General features: G+C 40.3%; 2 protein-coding genes across 2 annotated transcripts; one reads left to right on the top strand and one right to left on the bottom strand.

The window, feature by feature from the left end:
- Positions 1 to 48: 48 nt before the first annotated feature.
- Positions 49 to 5202, bottom strand: LOC133013877 (lysosomal thioesterase PPT2-A-like). The gene is made up of 7 exons (XM_061080966.1): positions 5071 to 5202; positions 3476 to 3629; positions 2706 to 2801; positions 1439 to 1522; positions 1253 to 1325; positions 501 to 555; positions 49 to 192 (listed from the first exon to the last, which is right to left on the bottom strand). Exons 1-7 carry the CDS (start codon positions 5200 to 5202, stop codon positions 49 to 51), a joined length of 738 nt encoding a protein of 245 aa, XP_060936949.1.
- A 1369-nt stretch (positions 5203 to 6571) lies between these two features.
- dhx16 (DEAH (Asp-Glu-Ala-His) box polypeptide 16) lies at positions 6572 to 18470 on the top strand. Its single transcript, XM_061081317.1, has 21 exons — positions 6572 to 6819; positions 7905 to 8107; positions 8205 to 8437; positions 8650 to 8821; positions 8923 to 8979; positions 9098 to 9352; positions 9471 to 9704; positions 10093 to 10284; positions 10487 to 10597; positions 11794 to 11909; positions 12009 to 12219; positions 12526 to 12624; positions 12717 to 12869; positions 13199 to 13339; positions 13486 to 13648; positions 13777 to 13895; positions 14361 to 14428; positions 14937 to 15099; positions 16640 to 16801; positions 17588 to 17761; positions 18009 to 18470. The coding sequence occupies exons 2-21, from the start codon at positions 7910 to 7912 to the stop codon at positions 18135 to 18137; spliced, it is 3150 nt and encodes a 1049-aa protein (XP_060937300.1). The 5' UTR covers positions 6572 to 6819; positions 7905 to 7909; the 3' UTR covers positions 18138 to 18470.
- Positions 18471 to 19569: the final 1099 nt, after the last annotated feature.

Here is a 19569-nt window from a genome sequence, read left to right as displayed (position 1 = left end):
GGTTAATAATATTTGCATTAACTGTCACACGCTGCAGACCGCGTCTCCTCACGTGAGCCACTTCTCGATGCAGTTCCTGAACACTGTGATGTTGTTGTGCCAGTAGACGTGTTTCACTCCAGACTGAACACACGTCGACACGGCGCCGCGAGCGTCCAGCGTCTTCAGGCCAAACGTGTCGTTCCTGTAAAACTGTCAAAGGGAGACACGCACACGTGGACGGGTCAGAGTGCACAGTGAGCTGCTGCTGGGCCAATTGCAAGGATGCTGGAAGTGCATTGTGGAACTATGCATGATATCATTCTATGATTTTGTTCTTCTTCATGACGACACTAATTACGACACTCATTTGAAACCGATGAGCTCCAAAACGTATTCATGTGAAGACACACACACACGCACACGCACACGCACACGCACACGCACACACACACACACACACACACTTTGCTTCCAGTAAGTGAAATAGAGAAATAACTTATGTGTGGTTTGCAACCTACCTCCTGTTTCCTCATTTCCACAACATGCTCATCGCTGTCATAGAATCCAAACTGGCTGTGAAGAAAAGAGGAAACAATCACTTCAGGTGAAGATTCAAGTTTTTTTTGACATTTGTGCGAGGGTTTCCACCACAAACTGCACAGCGATCAAATAAAGCATCTGTTTGCAGCTTCTTCGCCGTCTTGCACCTGAGGATCTGTCCACGCCGATGGTGTTATTTTCACAGGACATTTCTCTCAGGTTTCACTATGGTTTAGCTAGATTAAACAACAATATTATTCGAATATGTCTACACTTTAATTAGGCGTTATAATCCACAGGATGGGATTTGTTTAAGGTGAGACACTATGTTGTTGCTCTAATAACAAGCCTTGTTTCAGACACGTGGAAGAAAACATCCAAAGACACACAGAAGTGTTGATTTTAATCAAATGTGTCTATTTGTGTCTTAACATTTAAATTATTTTAAAGGATTTTTTTCTCAACTTCAGTATCACTTACATACACCAAAGTATTCAATAAAAAAAAAAATCTATATTCTTAATTAATTTACGGAGGGGTTTGTTTATATATTATTCTTCAGCTGATTTAAAAAACATTTTATTGCTAAATATATGGTGAAATTAAATTTTTTAAAACATATTTATAGAGCGACAACCAAAGAAGCTATTAATCTAAAATCCCCTTCACATTGTGATAAAAACAAGTGTGTGTAAGTGAATCATAAAATGATTGAAACCTGGACTCCCACGGTGTGATGACGCCATCGTCCGGTCCTCCAATCAGCACAAGCTTCTTGATGCGTAGAAAGTTTTTCCTCCATGCTGAGGAAGTGAAAATGAGAAACGCATGGTGTTATTTGGAGTTTTTCTTTTTGCAGAAATTCACTACACAGCCACAGGTGACAACTGTGACAGTTATTCATTCATTCCTTCACCTTTCAGGTCGCTGTGAGGCCTGTCACCATTTAGCATCGGCAGAAAGTTGTTGCTCTGCAGGTACTGGGGCCTGTGGTGAGGGTCTGGGGAGAAAACATGAAAAGTTATTGTAGATTCAAGCGATCTTTATTATCACTGCACCGAAACAATGTCTGTAGAAGCTTAATTAGGCAACACACTTGAATTGAGGCTACAAAGTAAAGATAAAGTGTGAAATAGAAGCTATGAAATTATAAGAAATAGGATAATATATATATATAAAAGTATGTATATACAAGGAATCAAAAAAGAGACCCTATGGACAGTACTGAAATGTGAAAGAAATCTAAATAGGCAGGACATTGCTCAGGTAAATACAATAAATATTACACTTTGGAGTGTTGGATAAATATGACAATGAATACAAGGAAATCTGTTGTAGCATCTTCTAAAGCGGGGGATGTAATGGACACATGCAGAACTTCCTCAGTCAAAACTAGGACGATTTTCTTTTAACACCACCCTCCTCCTTCTTACCATTCCAGTATTCGCAGAAGGAAACTTTCTGTCCCAGTCTCTTGTAGCAGATTTTAAACACAGTCTTCTTTATGTACTCAGGAAACAGCCACCGCAGGTAACTAGTGTCTGTGGAGTCAGGCAGTGAGTGTGTTGATGTTTTAAAAGTTCATTTGAATTGATCAAAAAAGGAAAAGGGTTAGAGGTGCGAGGGAAATCTTGCAGTGGTGAAGGAATGAAGTTTATTCTGAAGTTGGACGACGTCTTAAGCAGAACTGAATTTACTCTCAACACCAGATGCATAAGGGAGACCAGGATGAGGAAAGTTAACAAGTTTACAGTTGTATTGCGTCACCAACTCTGAGATGTTTTTTCTATCTCCCCACGTTACAGCAGCCAAATACCATTAGACCTCATGGGGAGCTTAGAGGACAAATACATCTAAACCTTTGCTCAGGTCGTCTAACCATTGTTGTATCTTCTCTATCTCGCTCTACGGAAGTCAGAGCGCCCTCTTGCAGAGATAGTGTGCACATTCCTCTAGTGGTTTTCTATTCTAACTCAACCTTGGGTCCGACAAATACTGCAATGCAGAGAAGGGGACGTAGTATTATAATACAAATATGGGGCGGATTTAGATAATGTAATCCTGGGTTAGAGAGGGCTCAACGTAAAATAATGCATTCTACCTGAAAAATAACAAAATTGAACTAACATATAGACCCAAACCATAAATATTTCTGCAACAAGAAAGAAACATTCATCTCTGACCTCCGTATTGCCCGGCCTGAGGCGACGACAGTGAGATGAAGGTGTGCACGTTGTGGTCTGGAGTCGTGGAGAGAACAGCTCGACAAATCAAACCACCTTTAAAAAAAATAAACTGAGATGACAAATGAGTCACAATTCAGACGACAGACTGTGATCAAAGATGGCAGCTCCGCAAAAGTGAAGCCAAAGCATGTCGATCGCCCCCTGGTGGCTGGCTGCAGTACAGGTCATTAGGTCTGCCTAAGGGACGTGAACCAAACTAAAAAAGTCGCACACGTCAAAGATATTTTTAATTATTACAGTTTTAATTAGTTATTTGACACTACAAAGAAGGAGGGCAAAAGCATGATTCACAGCTCAGACTGACTCTGGATTGGTCTAGTGCAGGACCTCGTGTTAGTCATAGGCCTAATCCTGTTCAACCCTGAAAATGTTACTTTTATATAAAAATACTATTATTGTATTTATTTGTTCATTTGCTTTCTCAATTGCTTTCAGCCCCTTGCCAGTCGGGATGGCTGCAGCCCCCTCAGCACCCCCCACTTCCATCGTCCTTGTAAAAACATGCAGGTTACAGACGAACTCCACATTTACAGACATAGAAAGAAAGTTGTAGAAAACATCTGGTGGATGCAGAGGGAGCTGACCACTAAGGCTAAGTCTGAAGATAACAGCAAGTGAATGTGTGTGGCTGACATCTTTCTAAAACTCTAAATCCTTTCTGATTCGGATCTGTTGACATGCAGTGTCTATGTGAGTGTGCGACGGACCTTGTGAGAAGCACAGAAGATGGATGCCATCGGGAGCCCGGCTCATGATGGACTCGATGGCTTTCCTGAAGTCTTGGACCTGCCTCCACATGGGCTTCAGACTGGCCACGTTGTTGTACAAGTCGATCACAGACACCTCGGTACCTGGATGCACCTGGAAGGGAAGAGAGAGCTGCGGGATCAAACCTGTGATCGCTTGAGGGACAGAGTAACAGAAACAGAAAATGACCGATTAAATCATCTATCAGCCTGATGAGTGATTACGTTATCAGCCGCCTGAGACAGTTCCTCTGGGGTAAAGCTGATCAGGAGGAAGAGAAAATGATAAGGGAACTGAATTCAGGATCTTAAACAACTCTTCTGGTTTTCACTTCACTGCCTAGTTCAAGAAAAATGTATCTTTTCTGGGAATTTGTGACAAAAACATCTTTCGATTTACTGTGTATGAGAAAGCTTAAAATGTGCTTTCATGGCATAGAAATTCAAGATTCTAGCTAATTCAACTTTTTGTAATTGTAATGTGTGGTTGTGCTTCAATCTCTATAACACTTTACGTGTTTTTATTCTTTTATTTACTAATTTTTACTGTGCTTTTATCTGTTTTATATGATTATTTGTGTGTTTTTTACTTTCTTTTGTGTTTTTTGTTCACGAAGCGCTTTGTAACGTTGTTATGAAAAGTGCTATACAAACAAAGATATCGTTTAAAATGTTATTATAAGAATCCCAATGCATTAGACTGGGATGTTTTATGTTTTACGTTAAGAGTCGTCATCCTGTCTCTGACATTGGATAAGATTTACCATGAAAGAAAATAATAATCTTGACTTGTAGTGACCCACACTTGTTATCTGTCCTCTCTCGACTGATGTACTACTGACATGTTTCTTTTGTACTTGACTTTGACAATCCACATGAACGTTAGGCCAAGGACAACTGAGGCTCACTGAGTAAATCACTTCATTCAACACAGTGAACATTATAAGAAATTCATCTTTCAGTCTTTCCTCCAACATCTGCAGAAGATTTTTCTCGATCAGATCTCTTCCTTAAAATACGTTGAAAAAATACATATACTTGGAGGTTAAATTTGAATTATTTTACCAGTCAAAATTCAAATTATCAACATTAAGGTTTACTGGTGAGTAAAATATGAAATTACAAAACAGAACTTTTACCTCTAAAAGAGTATTTTACACAGTTTTAGGTGATTTTATGTTTTAAGAGTTTCCTTAAATTATTCTCTTACATCTATGAGGCTCTTTTCAATTCCTTCTTCTTTTGGTATTGTCTCATGTTGCTTTTACAATTTGTCACGAAGCCTTTTATAATCTACTTGGATCAATCTGAATTGCCTTGTTGATGAAATGTGCTCAACGAATAAACTTGTCTTGCCTAAATAAAATTTAAAAAAACATGTAATTTAAACAGCCCAATTATTCTTTGTTTTACTTTTACTTTCCTTTCTTTTTTTCATTTATATTTCTGTTATTCGTGAACAATGAATTAACAACATGGATGACAGATATTTTTATATAGTATTTTAGACAACTGCTTTATTTATTTATTGTGCATATCATTTGTTGTGTTCCTACCTTGGATATGAACAGAGACAGAGTTTTGAACTGCTTCGGTCCATCAAATATTCCGTGCACGATGACAACAGGCTTGTATCCGTAGATGCAAACTCCTGCCAGGAGCAGCAGCAGCCGCCGCGAGTTCTTCATCTCCAGCCGGTCTCACTGACGCCTCCCGCTGAGCTGCTCGCTGCAGGACCGAGCTCAGAGACTTGAATGGTGATCGATCTAATTATTATCGATCCGTTTCCTCTTCTCTAGAGTTGGAGAAGCTCGTGCACGCTCCCTTCCTCGTCACCGCTTCCGTGTGTTCCTGTGCTGGTGTTTCATGAAGATCTCAACGCGTTTGTTTCCCCTGCAGGTTAAACAAAGACCTGAGTTTGATTCAAGATTCAAGATTCAAGATTTTTTATTGTCAAATGAACAGAGATAACATGAAGCAGTCACTGTCAATGAAATACTTGGGTCACAGGCTCTCTTTAAGCAATGCTCAGTAATTTCAACCCCCCCAAAAAAAATTAAATTAAAATAGAAATAGTATAAAATAGAATAAAAAAAGAATAAAATAGAATAACAATAAAATAGAATATCAAAAATTTAAAATAGAAAATAAAATATATATATCTAAATATGTATCTTTACAGATGAATGTTCAATTTGTGATCAGTGCTGGAAAGTAATGAAGTACTCCACGTTTACTTGAGTACTCCACTTTTACTTGAATACTTGCATTACTTGAAGTACCTGTTTCATTTTGTACTCGATTACATTACATTAAGGTACTTTACAGGTTCTAAATAATATTAGGCTATAATCAATAAAATAAATAATTGATGATTACACCAAATATTCATCATTTCCTCAGACACCTTTTGTTTTGCATTTGAAATGAATTCTTACTCTTATCATCCAGCTCCCTTGTATTGATGTATGTGTGGATATGATATGTTCTACATGCGGTGGAAGTAAAGCTGTATTTAGGGCGCACAGCTTCCTTATCTAATCTGACTCCAGTTGTGCGTCAGACAAAGTTTTTTTATACACCAAACGCTGAAGGTCACAGAGCCTCAATATCAAATACAGTAGTAACCTAGACGGATTCCCAGTAGAGTTCCTCCAAGACCCAGTAATCCCCCTTAAACTCAATCAAGCTGCAACAAATTCCAGACACTCATCGATATCAGTCTCCTAAATATGCCAATTATTTTTTAATGGAGAGCCATTAATTATTATTGTGAGGAATTGATGAAAACGTCTAAAAGTTACACAACGTGCACCTCACAATGTTAGAATTCAATGGGACAACTGAGATCAAAACACAGTCATAATACCATATTTTCTAGCACTAATGTTGTTGTTGTGTGACTGTTGTTATTTGTCTGTTGCTGTTGTCATTTGAAAGAGCTAGATATTTGGTGTAGTTCTTCCGATGGCCGCAGGAGGATTGGGGGCGCTGCAAAAGCTCCTGACGCATCTCTGTTCTTCTTCGGTACTTTTTACACGACGCGTTTCCGGTTTTTCAACTTCACCGCGTTCAAGCTACGTTAGCACAACATGTTTTGTTTTTAAAGCTTCACATACACAACTTTACATGACAGTGGAGTAACGTACGTATCCTTTACGTGTGTTTTTGTTTCATCGGGAACTGGTGAGCTGCGACTCAACCGAGCTCCTCGCATGTAGCCGGGGTTAGCTGAACGAGCTAGCTCACAACCTGCTGCTACTTCCACCACAACAACCGTTAAAAACGTTTCTTTTTGAAAAGCGGTAAGTGAAAAACGTTATTAATCTTCACAGTTACCGGATCTAAGTATGTAGAAACCATACAACCATACAAACCATGTTGATTTTTTATATCATCTTATAAAATAATATTGTCTCTTGCACACTCTGTCTACATATTCTTACACTCATAGTATATTATCTATTGTATAGTCAAATACTTATATATATACCTCTACTATATATCATATATTATATCATACTCTCTGTATATTCTTTGGATATATAAGTCTATATACACATATTTATACATGTGTACATGTTATAATTATTATTATTATACTACTACTATTATTATATATACTGTTGCAGCCATTATTACTATATATTGCTATTATATTGGTATAATTACTATCATATATATATTATGTTATATTATATACTATATATACTGTACTATTTTTATATACTGTCTAACAATAACATTACCATCATATCATCAGTACTATTACCATCATCTTGCCACTGCACCTTAACTACCTATTTATCTTGTGTTTCTATTTTTTATTCTTTCTACCTCAATATTTTTTTATTTTATTGTATTGTATTGTATTTTATTGTATTCAAATATACCGGCTGCTATGACGACTTAATTTCCCTTCGGGTATGAATAAAGTACTCTATCTATCTATCTATCTATCTATCTATCTATCTATCTATCTATCTATCTATCTATCTATCTATCTATCTATCTATCATACAAAGAGATCTGACACCTGGTGGTGATCTGATTCCAGACGTTAGGAATTCAGTGACATGTCATCAAACATACACGTGTGCTATCTATTTTCATAACTTTCAAAGGTGTTATTGGACACATGAGAAACCAATGGAACCAACATCTCAAGTTTCTTGTGTAATTTAACTTTAATTGTTATAACCACTTATGATGCTATTAATTGGGGGTAGCGTAGTTTTGAAAAATAGTCCTGTTTCTGCTTGTTGAGCTTCACAGAGATGATTGTAATGAATTACCCTTGATTGTTTGGTTGTAACCAGTAGTTTCTTGGTGGGACACAACTACATGTGGCTTATTAACGATGTGTTCGTGTGTTGTGCTCCTTCAACAGGCATCATGGCGAATCTGGAGCAGTGGGTCAATGACCGTCTCCATGACATCCTGGGGTTGAGTGACAGATACGTGTCTCAGTTCATGATTGGCACCGCACGGAAAGCAATGAATGCGGAAGACTTTGTGACTCGCCTCGAGCAGACGGGCACGATTGATATCGAGCCGAATGTGATTGCCTTTGCGCGAGAGCTCTTCGACAAGGTACAGTGCTAAAATTTCATATTTTTGCATATTTTGTCTGAGAAGTTTAGGTGGGAATAAAACCTCTAACAATTTATTTTGGGCCCTGTTTTAACAGATTCCTCGCAAGCAAGCTGTGGAGAAACCCGCCCGGGAGTTAGAGCGCCAAACCACCGAAATGTATAAGAAAAATCAAACATATACTTTACTGCAAGACAGTGAAAGTGAAGAAGAAACTGTGGTGGAGAAACAAAAAGGGAAAAAGAAAAGTAAGGACAGAGGAAACAAGAGGAAGCACATCCGAAAGAAGAAAGAGAGTGAGTCGTCGAGTGACGATGAAGCACCTAAAGGGTAATCAAGACAAATTGTAGTTTCATGTTTAAATATACTGTTGATAGTAGGATATGAAGTCTAGGATAAAAAATTACACCTGAATTGTTATTTCAACATTTTCTGATTTATTTGGAGGTGATATGCAGTTTGGGTTGTAGTTTACCTGACTTAAAAAGTTCTACATTTTTAATGATGCAGCAGTTTGATGCATTTTCTTTTCCCGACCTCAGGGGTAATGCAGGCCAGTCGGTCCAGAAAGAAGTAGAAGAGGAAGAGGAAGAATGGGAGAAGGAAGAACGAGAGCGAGTGCAAGACATTGAAGAGAGAGATGCATTTGCCCAGCGAGTGAGGCTGAAAGACCAAGACAAGACCCGCAATATAGCGGAGAGAACTGACAAAAAGGTTGGAGACAAGGGAATGACAAACATAATTCATTCAGATTCTAAAGATGACCCTCCATACCTCAGATAAATAACTTCATATTTTGTGTGTTTTTCCTCCAGGCTTACGAGGAAGCTCAGAAGAGGCTGAAGATGGCTGAAGAAGATCAAAATCAAATGGTCAGTGCTCAGAGTTTCTGCTTATGGTGATTATTCTAGGGAATAAAAAAGGTATAAATTATACAATATAGTTTTAACTGTGTAATAAAGTTTCTTGTCATTCTCTCTCCATCTCTAGTTGCCAGAGTTGAGGAAGCAGTCTCGCTGGGATTATCTAAAGAAGAGAGAGTCAGAGAAGCTGGAGGACCTGGAGGCCGAGATCATTGACGACGAGTACCTTTTCTCCACCGACGAGCTGACTCAGAGGGAGAAAAAAGAGTTGGAATACAAACGAACCCTCCGAGACCTGGCTAAAGATTACAAAAGGGCCGGTGCCAAGGAACACGAGGAGAGGAAGAACAGATACTACATGCCGGAAGAAAAGAGAAGCAAGGTAGGAACAAGAGACGTCAGGTACTGACACACTGAGCAGAGACAGTCATCTGTGTACATAGGTTAAATGGTTTGTTTCTCGCCGTCTTTCCATCCCTCTCCCTTTCCCCACTGACCAGGAGGTGCCTCAGAGGGACCTGGTGCTGGAGGAATCTCCCATGGAGCTGGGAGGGGAGCAAGGCCGCTGGGAGGAGGAGAGGCTGAAGACGGCCTCTCTCAGCTTCGGGGCAAAGAAGGAGCGAGAGCTGGGGATGAGGCATGAGCAGGACAAGTACCAGCTGATCCTGGAGGAGGATGAGATGATCGACTTCGTCAGCACTGCCATTACCATGAAGGGAACTCAGGCAGATAAGGTGGGCTTAATCTTCTGCTTTCTAATTTTCACCTTTTTAGTTTTCAAATGGGTCTCCACTGGGCCTGGAGATCTTGTATGTATTTTTCTGCAGTCTGGAGTTGACCTGGAGATTTGGGGCTGTTGCCATTATTGACACACGAGAAAATCAAAGCATGTTAGGTTATCACTGTGTCTTTTCAGTGTACAGAAAGTTTGGATTTCAGTCTTAAAAACACGAGTGTACCAACTTTGTGGTATGCTGCTCAAAACCTAAATGACTATGAAATAAAGCACAAAGATTTCTTGCAGCAGGCTTGACTTCCTTCTCAGTCGATAATCATTTTGCAGTAAATAAGAAAATCTGAAGAAACTGAGGTCATTCTTACTTCTAACCTTGTCCACTTCAGGATCAGGAGGAAGCGGCTCTGTCCCAGGCTGAGCAGAAGAAACAGTCCATGCAGGAGGTCCGACGCAGCCTTCCCATCTTCGCCTACAGAGAGGACCTGCTATCCGCCATTCAAAAGCACCAGATCCTGGTCATTGAAGGGGAGACGGGCTCCGGAAAAACCACGCAGATCCCACAGTATCTCTTGGAAAATGTGAGCACAGACTCTTATCATAGCAACATATACTTGCATATTACACTTGTTGTACTGTACTATTAAACTGTCAATCGTGTACACAGCTTAAATTTACATAGACACTACATTTCTCATCAAACTTAAATTTGGGTTGTTGAAGCATGAAAACAACTGAAGTTAAGTGGTAACCAATGAAAATGACCCGTTGTTCCTCCCTCAGGGCTACAGTGAAGGAGGCATGAAGATCGGATGCACGCAGCCTCGCAGAGTGGCAGCCATGTCAGTTGCAGCCCGAGTGGCACAGGAAATGGGAGTCAAACTTGGGAATGAGGTGAGCTGAGCAAAAACACGTTTTTATTAGTGCTGTCAGTTTAACGCGTTATTAACGGCGTCAATTTTTTTGACGCGAGATTAACGCAGAGCTGCAGCTTCAGTATCTGTGTTCGGATCCAGTCTGACCTGCTCTCGCTTTTTGTTTTAATATTTTGCCAGCTAAAATATATATTTTTAAGCTATTGTATCGTCCCTGCTTCCACAGGACACGGAACTTCTTCGTGGTTTAGTAGCTTTTATTATCCTCTACACGAACATGTGCACTTCTCGCTCTTACTCCGTCACTCGCACACATCAACAACCCTTCACTTCCTCATTGACCCCCGATCCTTTGGTCCAAACAGTCACATGTTCCACCCCGACCCCTTCACTGACCCTCAGGATATCAGAATGCTCCTTCAACACTGTTTTACTGAACAAACCAAACAAAACCAAACATAAACCCAGTCCTTTACACTATTTGCTGCAGCTATATGTTTTTATTTATTTCAAAATAGGGTACTTCTTATTTCATACATTTTCCACAAATACGGGGAGGACTCAAATAGCCCTACAAAGTTCTGTGTTTAATTTATTTCAAAGTAGGCCGGCACTTTTGTTGCTTGTCTGTTTTGAGTTACGGTTCATTGTTTCTGAAATAAGAGGCCTGACTGCTATGTTCACAGCAAACTTGAAAAAAAGAAAATATTAAGCAATGGTTTAACTGCACTATAGGCTGAGTCCTTGTTTACCTGAAATGTGAACTTTATAATTTTACTTTGTACCGCCCTGTTTGGCAATGTTGTTTTTCAATAAAAGAAAAAATATGCATAAAGCAAGCCAATCCACTTTTCCATGTTGATAAGAGCATTAAAATTAAATAAAAAATTATGGAAAAAAAGTAAATGAAGGTACATTTAGAATAGATAAAAATTTGCGGTTAATTGCGATTAATCGCGAGTTAACTATGAAATGAATGCGATTAATTGCGATTAAATATTTTAATCGTTTGACAGCACTAGTTTTTATTATTTCTAGAGGACGCTACAGGAATATATTTAATGTCTAAATAATGGCTCATACGGTAATTCATGTGTTTGTGAGTCCGTATTAAAGGTTTTTCCTAGTGTTCTGTATTTATTTCAGAGTATTAATGACAACATTTTTTTAACGATTTAATGTGTTTCTTCATATGGACTTATCTGCTCGATGCAGGTGGGTTACAGTATTCGTTTTGAAGACTGCACATCAGAGAGAACGGTGCTCAAGTACATGACCGACGGCATGCTGCTCCGAGAGTTTCTCACCGAGCCCGACCTGGCCAGCTACAGGTAATGCAAACAAGAGAATCATATTGGCAATCACACAAATCAGCCACATAATGATTCTTTTGGGTTGTATTAATCATTTTGTATTCTGTCTCCCTTCAGTGTGGTCATCATAGATGAGGCCCACGAGCGAACTCTCCACACAGACATCCTGTTCGGTCTGATTAAAGACATCGCCAGGTTCAGACCCGACCTGAAGGTGCTGGTGGCCAGTGCCACTCTGGACACCGAGCGCTTCTCCTGCTTCTTCGACGACGCACCTGTCTTCAGGATCCCAGGCAGGAGGTTCCCCGTCGATATCTTCTACACTAAAGTAGGATTTTTTTTAAATTATCCAATAAAGCTATGGTTTGTTGCTTAATTTTTAAGATTGAAAATGGAACATGACAGCTTTCCCCTGGGTACGTCTAAAGAAAAAAACCTTCCAAACAACATTATTTTTCACTTCTGTATCGGTCATTTCTCAGGGTAGCCAGACCGTTTCTACATTAAATTGTCTGTAGCATTGATAAGATCTGTTTCCAATTTTTTTGAGTGCTTGTGAGAGTCTGTCTGTGTTTTGATAAATACCAGAGAATCAATCAGACTGTTATAAGTTTCTGTTTGTTTTGTTGCTCAGGCTCCAGAGGCCGACTACCTGGAAGCATGTGTGGTGTCAGTGCTACAGATCCACGTCACCCAGTCTCCTGGAGACGTTCTGGTCTTCCTCACCGGACAAGTATTGCCTATATAAATCCCCCTTCTTTTATTATTTCTCTCTGATTGTTTGTCGTCTCTTTAACCTCTTTGCCCCTCGTGTGTGTTTGGCAGGAGGAGATCGAAGCGTGTTGCGAGCTGCTCACGGAGAGATGCAGGCGACTGGGATCGAAGATAGCTGAGCTGCTGGTACTTCCCATCTACGCCAACCTGCCGTCTGACATGCAGGCAAAGATCTTCAACCCCACTCCACCTGGCGCCCGGAAGGTGAGTCAATGTCTAATATCTCTGCTGTAAGACATTGATGTGTTTCAATTTGTGAATCAATCCCTTTTACGGACAAGAGCCTTCTCATTCTTTCCCAGATTACATGCCCATGCTATTATTCACCAGCAGAGGCTGCTGTAGTACAACTAGATTTGTAGTGAATTTATGTCTCAGTTTTAATATAGTTTTTCTTTGTAAAAATCCTTGTATTGGTGTTTCTGTCTAATTATTTGTCCTCATCCTGATTCAATCTTTACTCTGTTTTGTGTTTGCAAACGTTAACTTATTCAATCTCTTGGTGCTGTGTCATCTTTTCCCATCAATCCAAGGTGGTGGTGGCTACCAACATAGCAGAAACCTCCTTAACCATAGATGGAATCATCTATGTCATTGATCCTGGTTTTTGCAAGCAGAAGAGTTACAATGCCCGCACTGGCATGGAGTCGCTCATTGTCACGCCCTGCTCACGGGTAACTGCTCACAGTCTTACTATTATTATTATTATTTATAAGCATGTATTGTAAGAAGAATGTTTCCTACAAGTTGTTCTTGTGTTGTGAGAGTCTGTGTTGTTTTTTAAATGTTCCTCACGTTGTTTGTTTTGTTTCCTTCTCAGGCTTCAGCCAACCAGAGAGCAGGCCGTGCAGGCAGAGTGGCTGCTGGGAAATGTTTCAGGCTTTACACAGCGTGGGCCTTCAAACATGAAATGGAGGAGTCCACTGTACCTGAGATTCAGAGAACCAACCTGGGAAACGTAGTCCTTCTGCTGAAGAGTCTGGGTGAGAGGACAAGATGCTCATGAGTGATTTACTAAATCAAGACATTTCATACACTTGGTCATCAGTTGGAGCTGAGCCAGATTTGGGGGCTGTGAATGTGCAATGAGCTAATTCTCTTTTGTTCCCAGGCATCAATGACCTCATTCACTTTGACTTCATGGACCCACCTCCTCATGAAACTCTGGTTTTGGCCCTGGAGCAGCTCTACGCTCTGGGAGCACTCAACCACCTGGGAGAGCTCACCAAGGTAAATCTCTTGTCCTCTATTTATTTAATATTTAAAACATTTTAGTTTGAAAAGGCATCGTTTTTGTTTACATGTGTCATCCACTCTACTCCAGAGTTGTCTTCTAGAAGACAAACATATGTGAAACATCGTTATTGTTCCATCACACATATGAAACAAGTAATTAGTTAAATATTCCCACTTAATCTCCTTCCCACATTCAAATCTGCAACAGTCATCAAAAACAACAACATTCTTCACTACAAACACAGAAAGGAGATATGTTTCCTTTATTTTGACGTGTGTCGTCTGTGTCCATCCTCACTCTGCACATACTGAACATTCCTGATCCTGAAGGGGTCGCTCACGAGCACGATTCTAAGTGTTGACACATGAAACAGACATTTAACCACTGAGCTTGTCCTGTCAGTCAGTGATTATGGACGATGAATGAATGAATAAGTAATGTTTGTTCTGTTCTGTCAGCTGGGTCGCAGGATGGCTGAGTTACCCGTGGACCCCATGTTGAGCAAGATGATCCTGGCGTCTGAGCAGTAAGTCCTCAGTCTGATTCTATATGTTCATTTAACAGGAAGCATTTCCTCCCTGAATACTGAAGCATTAGATGTTTTAAATCAGTTGCAGACATCGGTTTGCTTACACATGATTATGCAGCTGAAATTTGAGGAGATGGAAGTTACTGCAGCAGTGAAGCAATGTGCTCAGAGGAAGATTAATAAGTTTATAAAACAGGATTTAAATGTGAATTTAAAATGAATTGTTTTTCCGGAAAATGTATTCATAATTTAACCAAGACATAGAGGTGTAATGTTAAGATGCTTTATTTTGCTTTAACTCATCTTTGTTCAGATCCTTTAATCTGCTAACGGTGGTTTAATAATATAAATGATACAGTAAGTGAGTTGCTGGATGTGGATGATTCACTTTGTCTAAAACTGAACTGTTTATTCAGTGAACAAATAAGAAAAACTTGCATCAGTAAAGAGGGAACAGTTATTGTTGCTTTCTCTTTTTCATGTTTTCTTCTGCGCCTCTCTCAAGGTACAAGTGTTCAGAGGAAGTGTTGACCATAGCCGCCATGCTGTCGGTGAACAACTCTATTTTCTACCGGCCCAAAGACAAGATGGTGCACGCCGACAACGCCAGGATGAACTTTGTGGTGCCAGGGGGAGACCACCTGGTTCTGCTCAACGTCTACACACAGGTACCAATGCAGCTGGATGACAGCAGTTCGAGCTGAAGCCATCAATAGGGCCCTATGAAATCCGTTTTGTTTTTTTCCAAATTCCGTTTTGTTTTTTTCCAAATTCCGTTTTTTCCGTTTTCATTTTCATGAATTCCGTTTTTACACTTTAAGCTATTTAAATCATTAGAACGAGTGTCAAATAAGTGCGAACGAATACATTTATTAAAACATCACAACATTGCACTGTTTTCAGTGCTTCAAATAAGAACATTACATAAATAATAAAGTGCTTATAAACTTTTCACAGTGTCCTTAAAGTGTAAAAAATGCATAACTGAGGACTTGAGGACCCTGACTTCGCCACTATTGCAACAATATATTAACAGGCTGCTAAGTTAACTCACCAATGACGATGTTTAGGACGCTACAATCCCGTGCATCCGTTGTTTCATCCACAACCACAGCGAACTTCTTCCCCCTGATCTGCTTTAAAACGGCAGTCATGTGTTGATCAAACACTCGAGGCAGGTGAGTCTGGCGGAGGCTGCTGGCATTTTGGGGGAGCGCTCCTCCGTGTTTACAGTGTTTGACTAGAAACGGGCGTAACTTTTTTAGCTTCTCAAGGGGGATGTCAGATGCGGCGCACACAGCCACAAAGTCCTCAATAAACTCCACTCTTGAATCTGCTGAGCTGATTGTAGACGTAATTGTGGTTTGTAGGGCCGTGCCCTGGCTACGGCTTTCACTGTTTTTTAGATGGATTTTTGACTTCAAGTGGTCATCGCACGTATCTTTTCTTTTCCAATCAATAGTATGTTGGCATACTCGGCAAAACAGCTGATTACCTGAGTGATAAAATTGTTTCGGGTATTGTTCCGCTCTGAATTTTGGGGTTAAAACCGAATTATTAAGCTTTTTGGAAGTTTTAGGCATTTCCGCGGTCAGCCGCGGGCGCTTCAACTTCTTGTTAGGAGCGGGGGCGGGACCTATTGTTTGCATCCCCGCTAACTAGGCTGGAGTGGTGGACCGGGTGTTTTTAGCATTGTTTTGGGAGTGACTGCTAAACATTCAGTGAGGTTAATGTCACCTGTATTGTTTCCCTTTCTCTCGAAACTGAATTTCACCAAAATAATGGCGAATTCCGCTGCATTCCGTGTTAACAGTAGATTCCGTTTTTATTGTCCGATTCCGTGATTCCGTCCGCGTTTTCGTTATCGCGGAAATCATAGGGCCCTACATCAATACCAATCAAACTGAATGATGAAGCTTATACTGTGTTCATGATTTGCATCTCACCCTCTTAAATAGCAAAAGGAAACCACAAAATATCACTAAAGAATACTAATACATGTTGTTTTTTTCTTTCATTTTCCTCCCCTATGATAAATAACACAAACTGTTGATTTGTGTGACTCCTTGTAGAACCCAGATCCTGAATTTAGGAACCACTTATTTGCAGCATTAAACTAAAAAGCCCTACGATATTTTGTTTCCATATAACAGTATAACCTCGGTGTTGCTATGTGCTAACTGCAGACACGATGTCTTTCTCCCTCAGTGGATGGAGAGCGGCTTCTCCACACAGTGGTGCTACGAGAACTTTATCCAGTTCCGCTCCATGAGACGAGCCCGGGATGTCAGGGAGCAGCTGGAGGGTCTGATGGATCGCATCGAGGTGGAGGTGGTCTCCTCCCCGGAAGACAGTGTGCCCATTCGCAAGGTGAGTGCTGCAGACAAAGTCACCCCCGATGTTTTACTTCAGATTAGTGACCAAAACATTGTCAGTGTCAGCTCCTGATATTAATTAAAGACGTCTTGGTGTGAAAGGTCACTCTGAGATACGGGCCCTGTGTTTACTAGGTTTTTTTAAAAAGAACATTGTTCTGAAACTCCAGGAGGAACGGTGTAGGTCTCTGAACAGAAGCTGCGTGAATACCCTCATATCAGGCTTTACTGCAGGGGTGGGCAAACTTTTTGACTCGCGGGCCACAATGGGTTCTAAATTTTGACAGAGTGGATAGAGTGTTTTTGTGAACTAATATAAATGACATGGAAAAATCATAACATAAAAGGATTTGGCCTTTACCAAGTAGCAAAGCATTTATTTGCAAGGCCATTTAACAAAAACTCCTGATATTAAAATCCATTCTGAGTGATCCAATCACAAGATATTAGGATATATCAGTAAAAATATGAGCCTCTCAAAGACTTATCGTATTTTTATGGTGGTAAGGTTATGGTTAACCTGTAAATTATCAAGCCTCAATTACAACTCTTTGTCATAAGGGTTTGATCGTGACGTAAAATTCAAGGATCTCGATAAAAACAATAACATGTTTATAGACCTTTGGTGCAGCTTTAATGTAAGAGGACTGTTTGTCCTCGGTGGAGGTCTGGTCTCTACTGAGCCCATTCTAGTTCATGTTGTGTTGTTCTTGTGACTGGAGGACCCAGTCGTTCACATGTTGACCGAACACTTCTGTTGCCCCCTGTATGCTCTTCCCAGGCGGTGACTGCAGGATATTTCTATCACACGTCGAGACTGAGCAAAGGCGGCTACAAGACGGTGAAGCACCAGCAGACGGTCTACACCCACCCCAACAGCTCGCTGTTCGAGGAGCTGCCCCGCTGGCTCATCTACCACGAGCTGGTCTTCACCACCAAGGAGTTCATGAGACAGGTCATTTGAATCTCTCGCTCAAATATCTGCTGGGTTGAATGTGAAACACAGAAAACAGCCTCTGTTTAAAATGTAAAAAGTCACACCTCCCTCTGAGTCCAGTAAGAGGGATTCCACCGAATATCTGTTAATGGGGCATGACTCTGCACATTAATGAGGAAGAGGGGCGAACTTTCCTGTACAATATTTAACTGTGTTCCGTCTCATATCACTATCTCATTGCATATTCTCTCTTCCTCCTTCGCAGGTGATCGAGATAGACAGCGCATGGCTGCTTGAAGTCGCTCCCCACTACTACAAGAGCAAAGAGCTGGAGGACAGCAGCAGCAAGAAGATGCCCCGGAAGCAGGGGAAAGCAAAAGAGGAGCTTGGCTGAAGGATACAAACTCTCAGGGGACAGACTGGACAAATAGAAACATTCCCTCCCCCCTATTTTTCAAGATTAATAAAGTTTTATGACCTGTTTTTTGTCATCGCACTTGTGTTCACCATCCATCAAGGAGCCACTTGGGTTATTCTGGTTTTAGTCCCTCCTGTCAAGTCCCTGCTTAACAAGTTGTATTAAGACGCCATGTTTATACAGCTTCCTGTGGAGTTATTGTCCTGCTCGTTTAAGTTGTAAATACGGACTGTCAGTTAAAATGTTTTACAGAATCACCTTCTTGAAGTTTTTTACTTTATAATAAAACCAGTGTTCATCTGACAAGAAGCTTCTGTTTTCAGCTGTCTTTTAGTTGTTTTTTTTTGGTTTGGAAAAAAATACTTTGTGGATTTACATGAAACTTGGTGGAAGGATGCATTATGGGTCAGGGAATGGAAAATGGTATGTATTTAAATGGCGCTTTTCTAGCATCTACCACCTGGTTAGAGGATGACCACTCTATCCCCTCAGCCGCCCCAAAAGAGAAGAACCCAAAGTTTTGGTCTTCACCACCAAGGAGTTCATGAGACCGGTCATTTGAATCTCTCGCTCAAATATCTGCTGCGTTGCAGTAGCTGTGGTCTGTTTTTCAGACGTTTGTTTTTGTGAATGTGAAACACAGAAAACAGCCTCTGTTTAAAATGTAAACAGTCACACCTCCCTCCAGTAAGAGGGATTCCACCGAACATCTGTTAGTGGGGCATGACTCCGCACATTAATGAGGAAGAGGGGCGAACTTTCCTGTACAATATTTAACTGTGTTCCGTCTCATATCACTATCACATTGCATATTCTCTCTTCCACCTTCGCAGGTGATCGAGATAGACAGCGCCTGGCTGACAGCAGCAGCAAGAAGATGCCCCGGAAGCAGGGGAAAGCAAAAGAGGAGCATCAGTAAAGGGTGAACAATATTTGTTGCTTTCTCTTTTTCATGTTTTCTTCTGCGCCTCTCTCAAGGTACAAGTGTTCAGAGGAAGTGTTGACCATAGCCGCCAGCTGGGCTGAAGGAGACAAAAACTCTTCTTATCTGTCCTCTCTCACCTGATGTAATCCTGACATATGTTTATTGTACTTGACTTTGACAGTCAACACTGAGTAAATCACTTAATTCAACACAGTGAACATCATAAGAAATTCAGCTTTCAGTCTTTCGTCAGACATCTGCAGATTTTTCTTAATCAGATTTCTTGTTTAAAAATACTTTTAAAAATATATACTTGGATGTTAAATTTGAATAATTTTAACATAATTATCAACATAAGGCTTTACAGGTGAGTAAAATATGAAATTACAAAGCAGAACTTTCACCTCTAATAGAGTTCATTTTAAACTGTTTTAGCTGATTTTACTTTAAGAGTTTCCTTAAATAATTCTCTCATCATCTATG

The sequence above is a fragment of the Limanda limanda genome, chromosome 11, assembly GCF_963576545.1.
Source record: "Limanda limanda chromosome 11, fLimLim1.1, whole genome shotgun sequence".
In the NCBI taxonomy this organism is placed as follows: domain Eukaryota; kingdom Metazoa; phylum Chordata; class Actinopteri; order Pleuronectiformes; family Pleuronectidae; genus Limanda; species Limanda limanda.
Note: the sequence above shows the minus strand (reverse complement) of the source record. Positions and strands in the feature narration are given on the sequence as shown.

Bases quoted from the DNA above. Each gene is read 5' to 3' on its own strand.
- dhx16 (XM_061081317.1), top strand. From the start codon at position 7,910: ATGGCGAATCTGGAGCAGTGGGTCAATGACCGTCTCCATGACATCCTG. The intron at 13,649-13,776 runs GTGAGAGGACAA...TTTTGTTCCCAG, and splicing joins CCTTCTGCTGAAGAGTCTGG to GCATCAATGACCTCATTCAC. The intron at 16,802-17,587 runs GTGAGTGCTGCA...TGCTCTTCCCAG, and splicing joins ACAGTGTGCCCATTCGCAAG to GCGGTGACTGCAGGATATTT.
- LOC133013877 (XM_061080966.1), bottom strand. From the start codon at position 5,202: ATGAAGAACTCGCGGCGGCTGCTGCTGCTCCTGGCAGGAGTTTGCATC. The intron at 1,523-2,705 runs GTCAGAGATGAA...TTTTCTCCCCAG, and splicing joins TCAGGCCGGGCAATACGGAG to ACCCTCACCACAGGCCCCAG. The intron at 193-500 runs GTAGGTTGCAAA...TCCCTTTGACAG, and splicing joins TGGAAATGAGGAAACAGGAG to TTTTACAGGAACGACACGTT.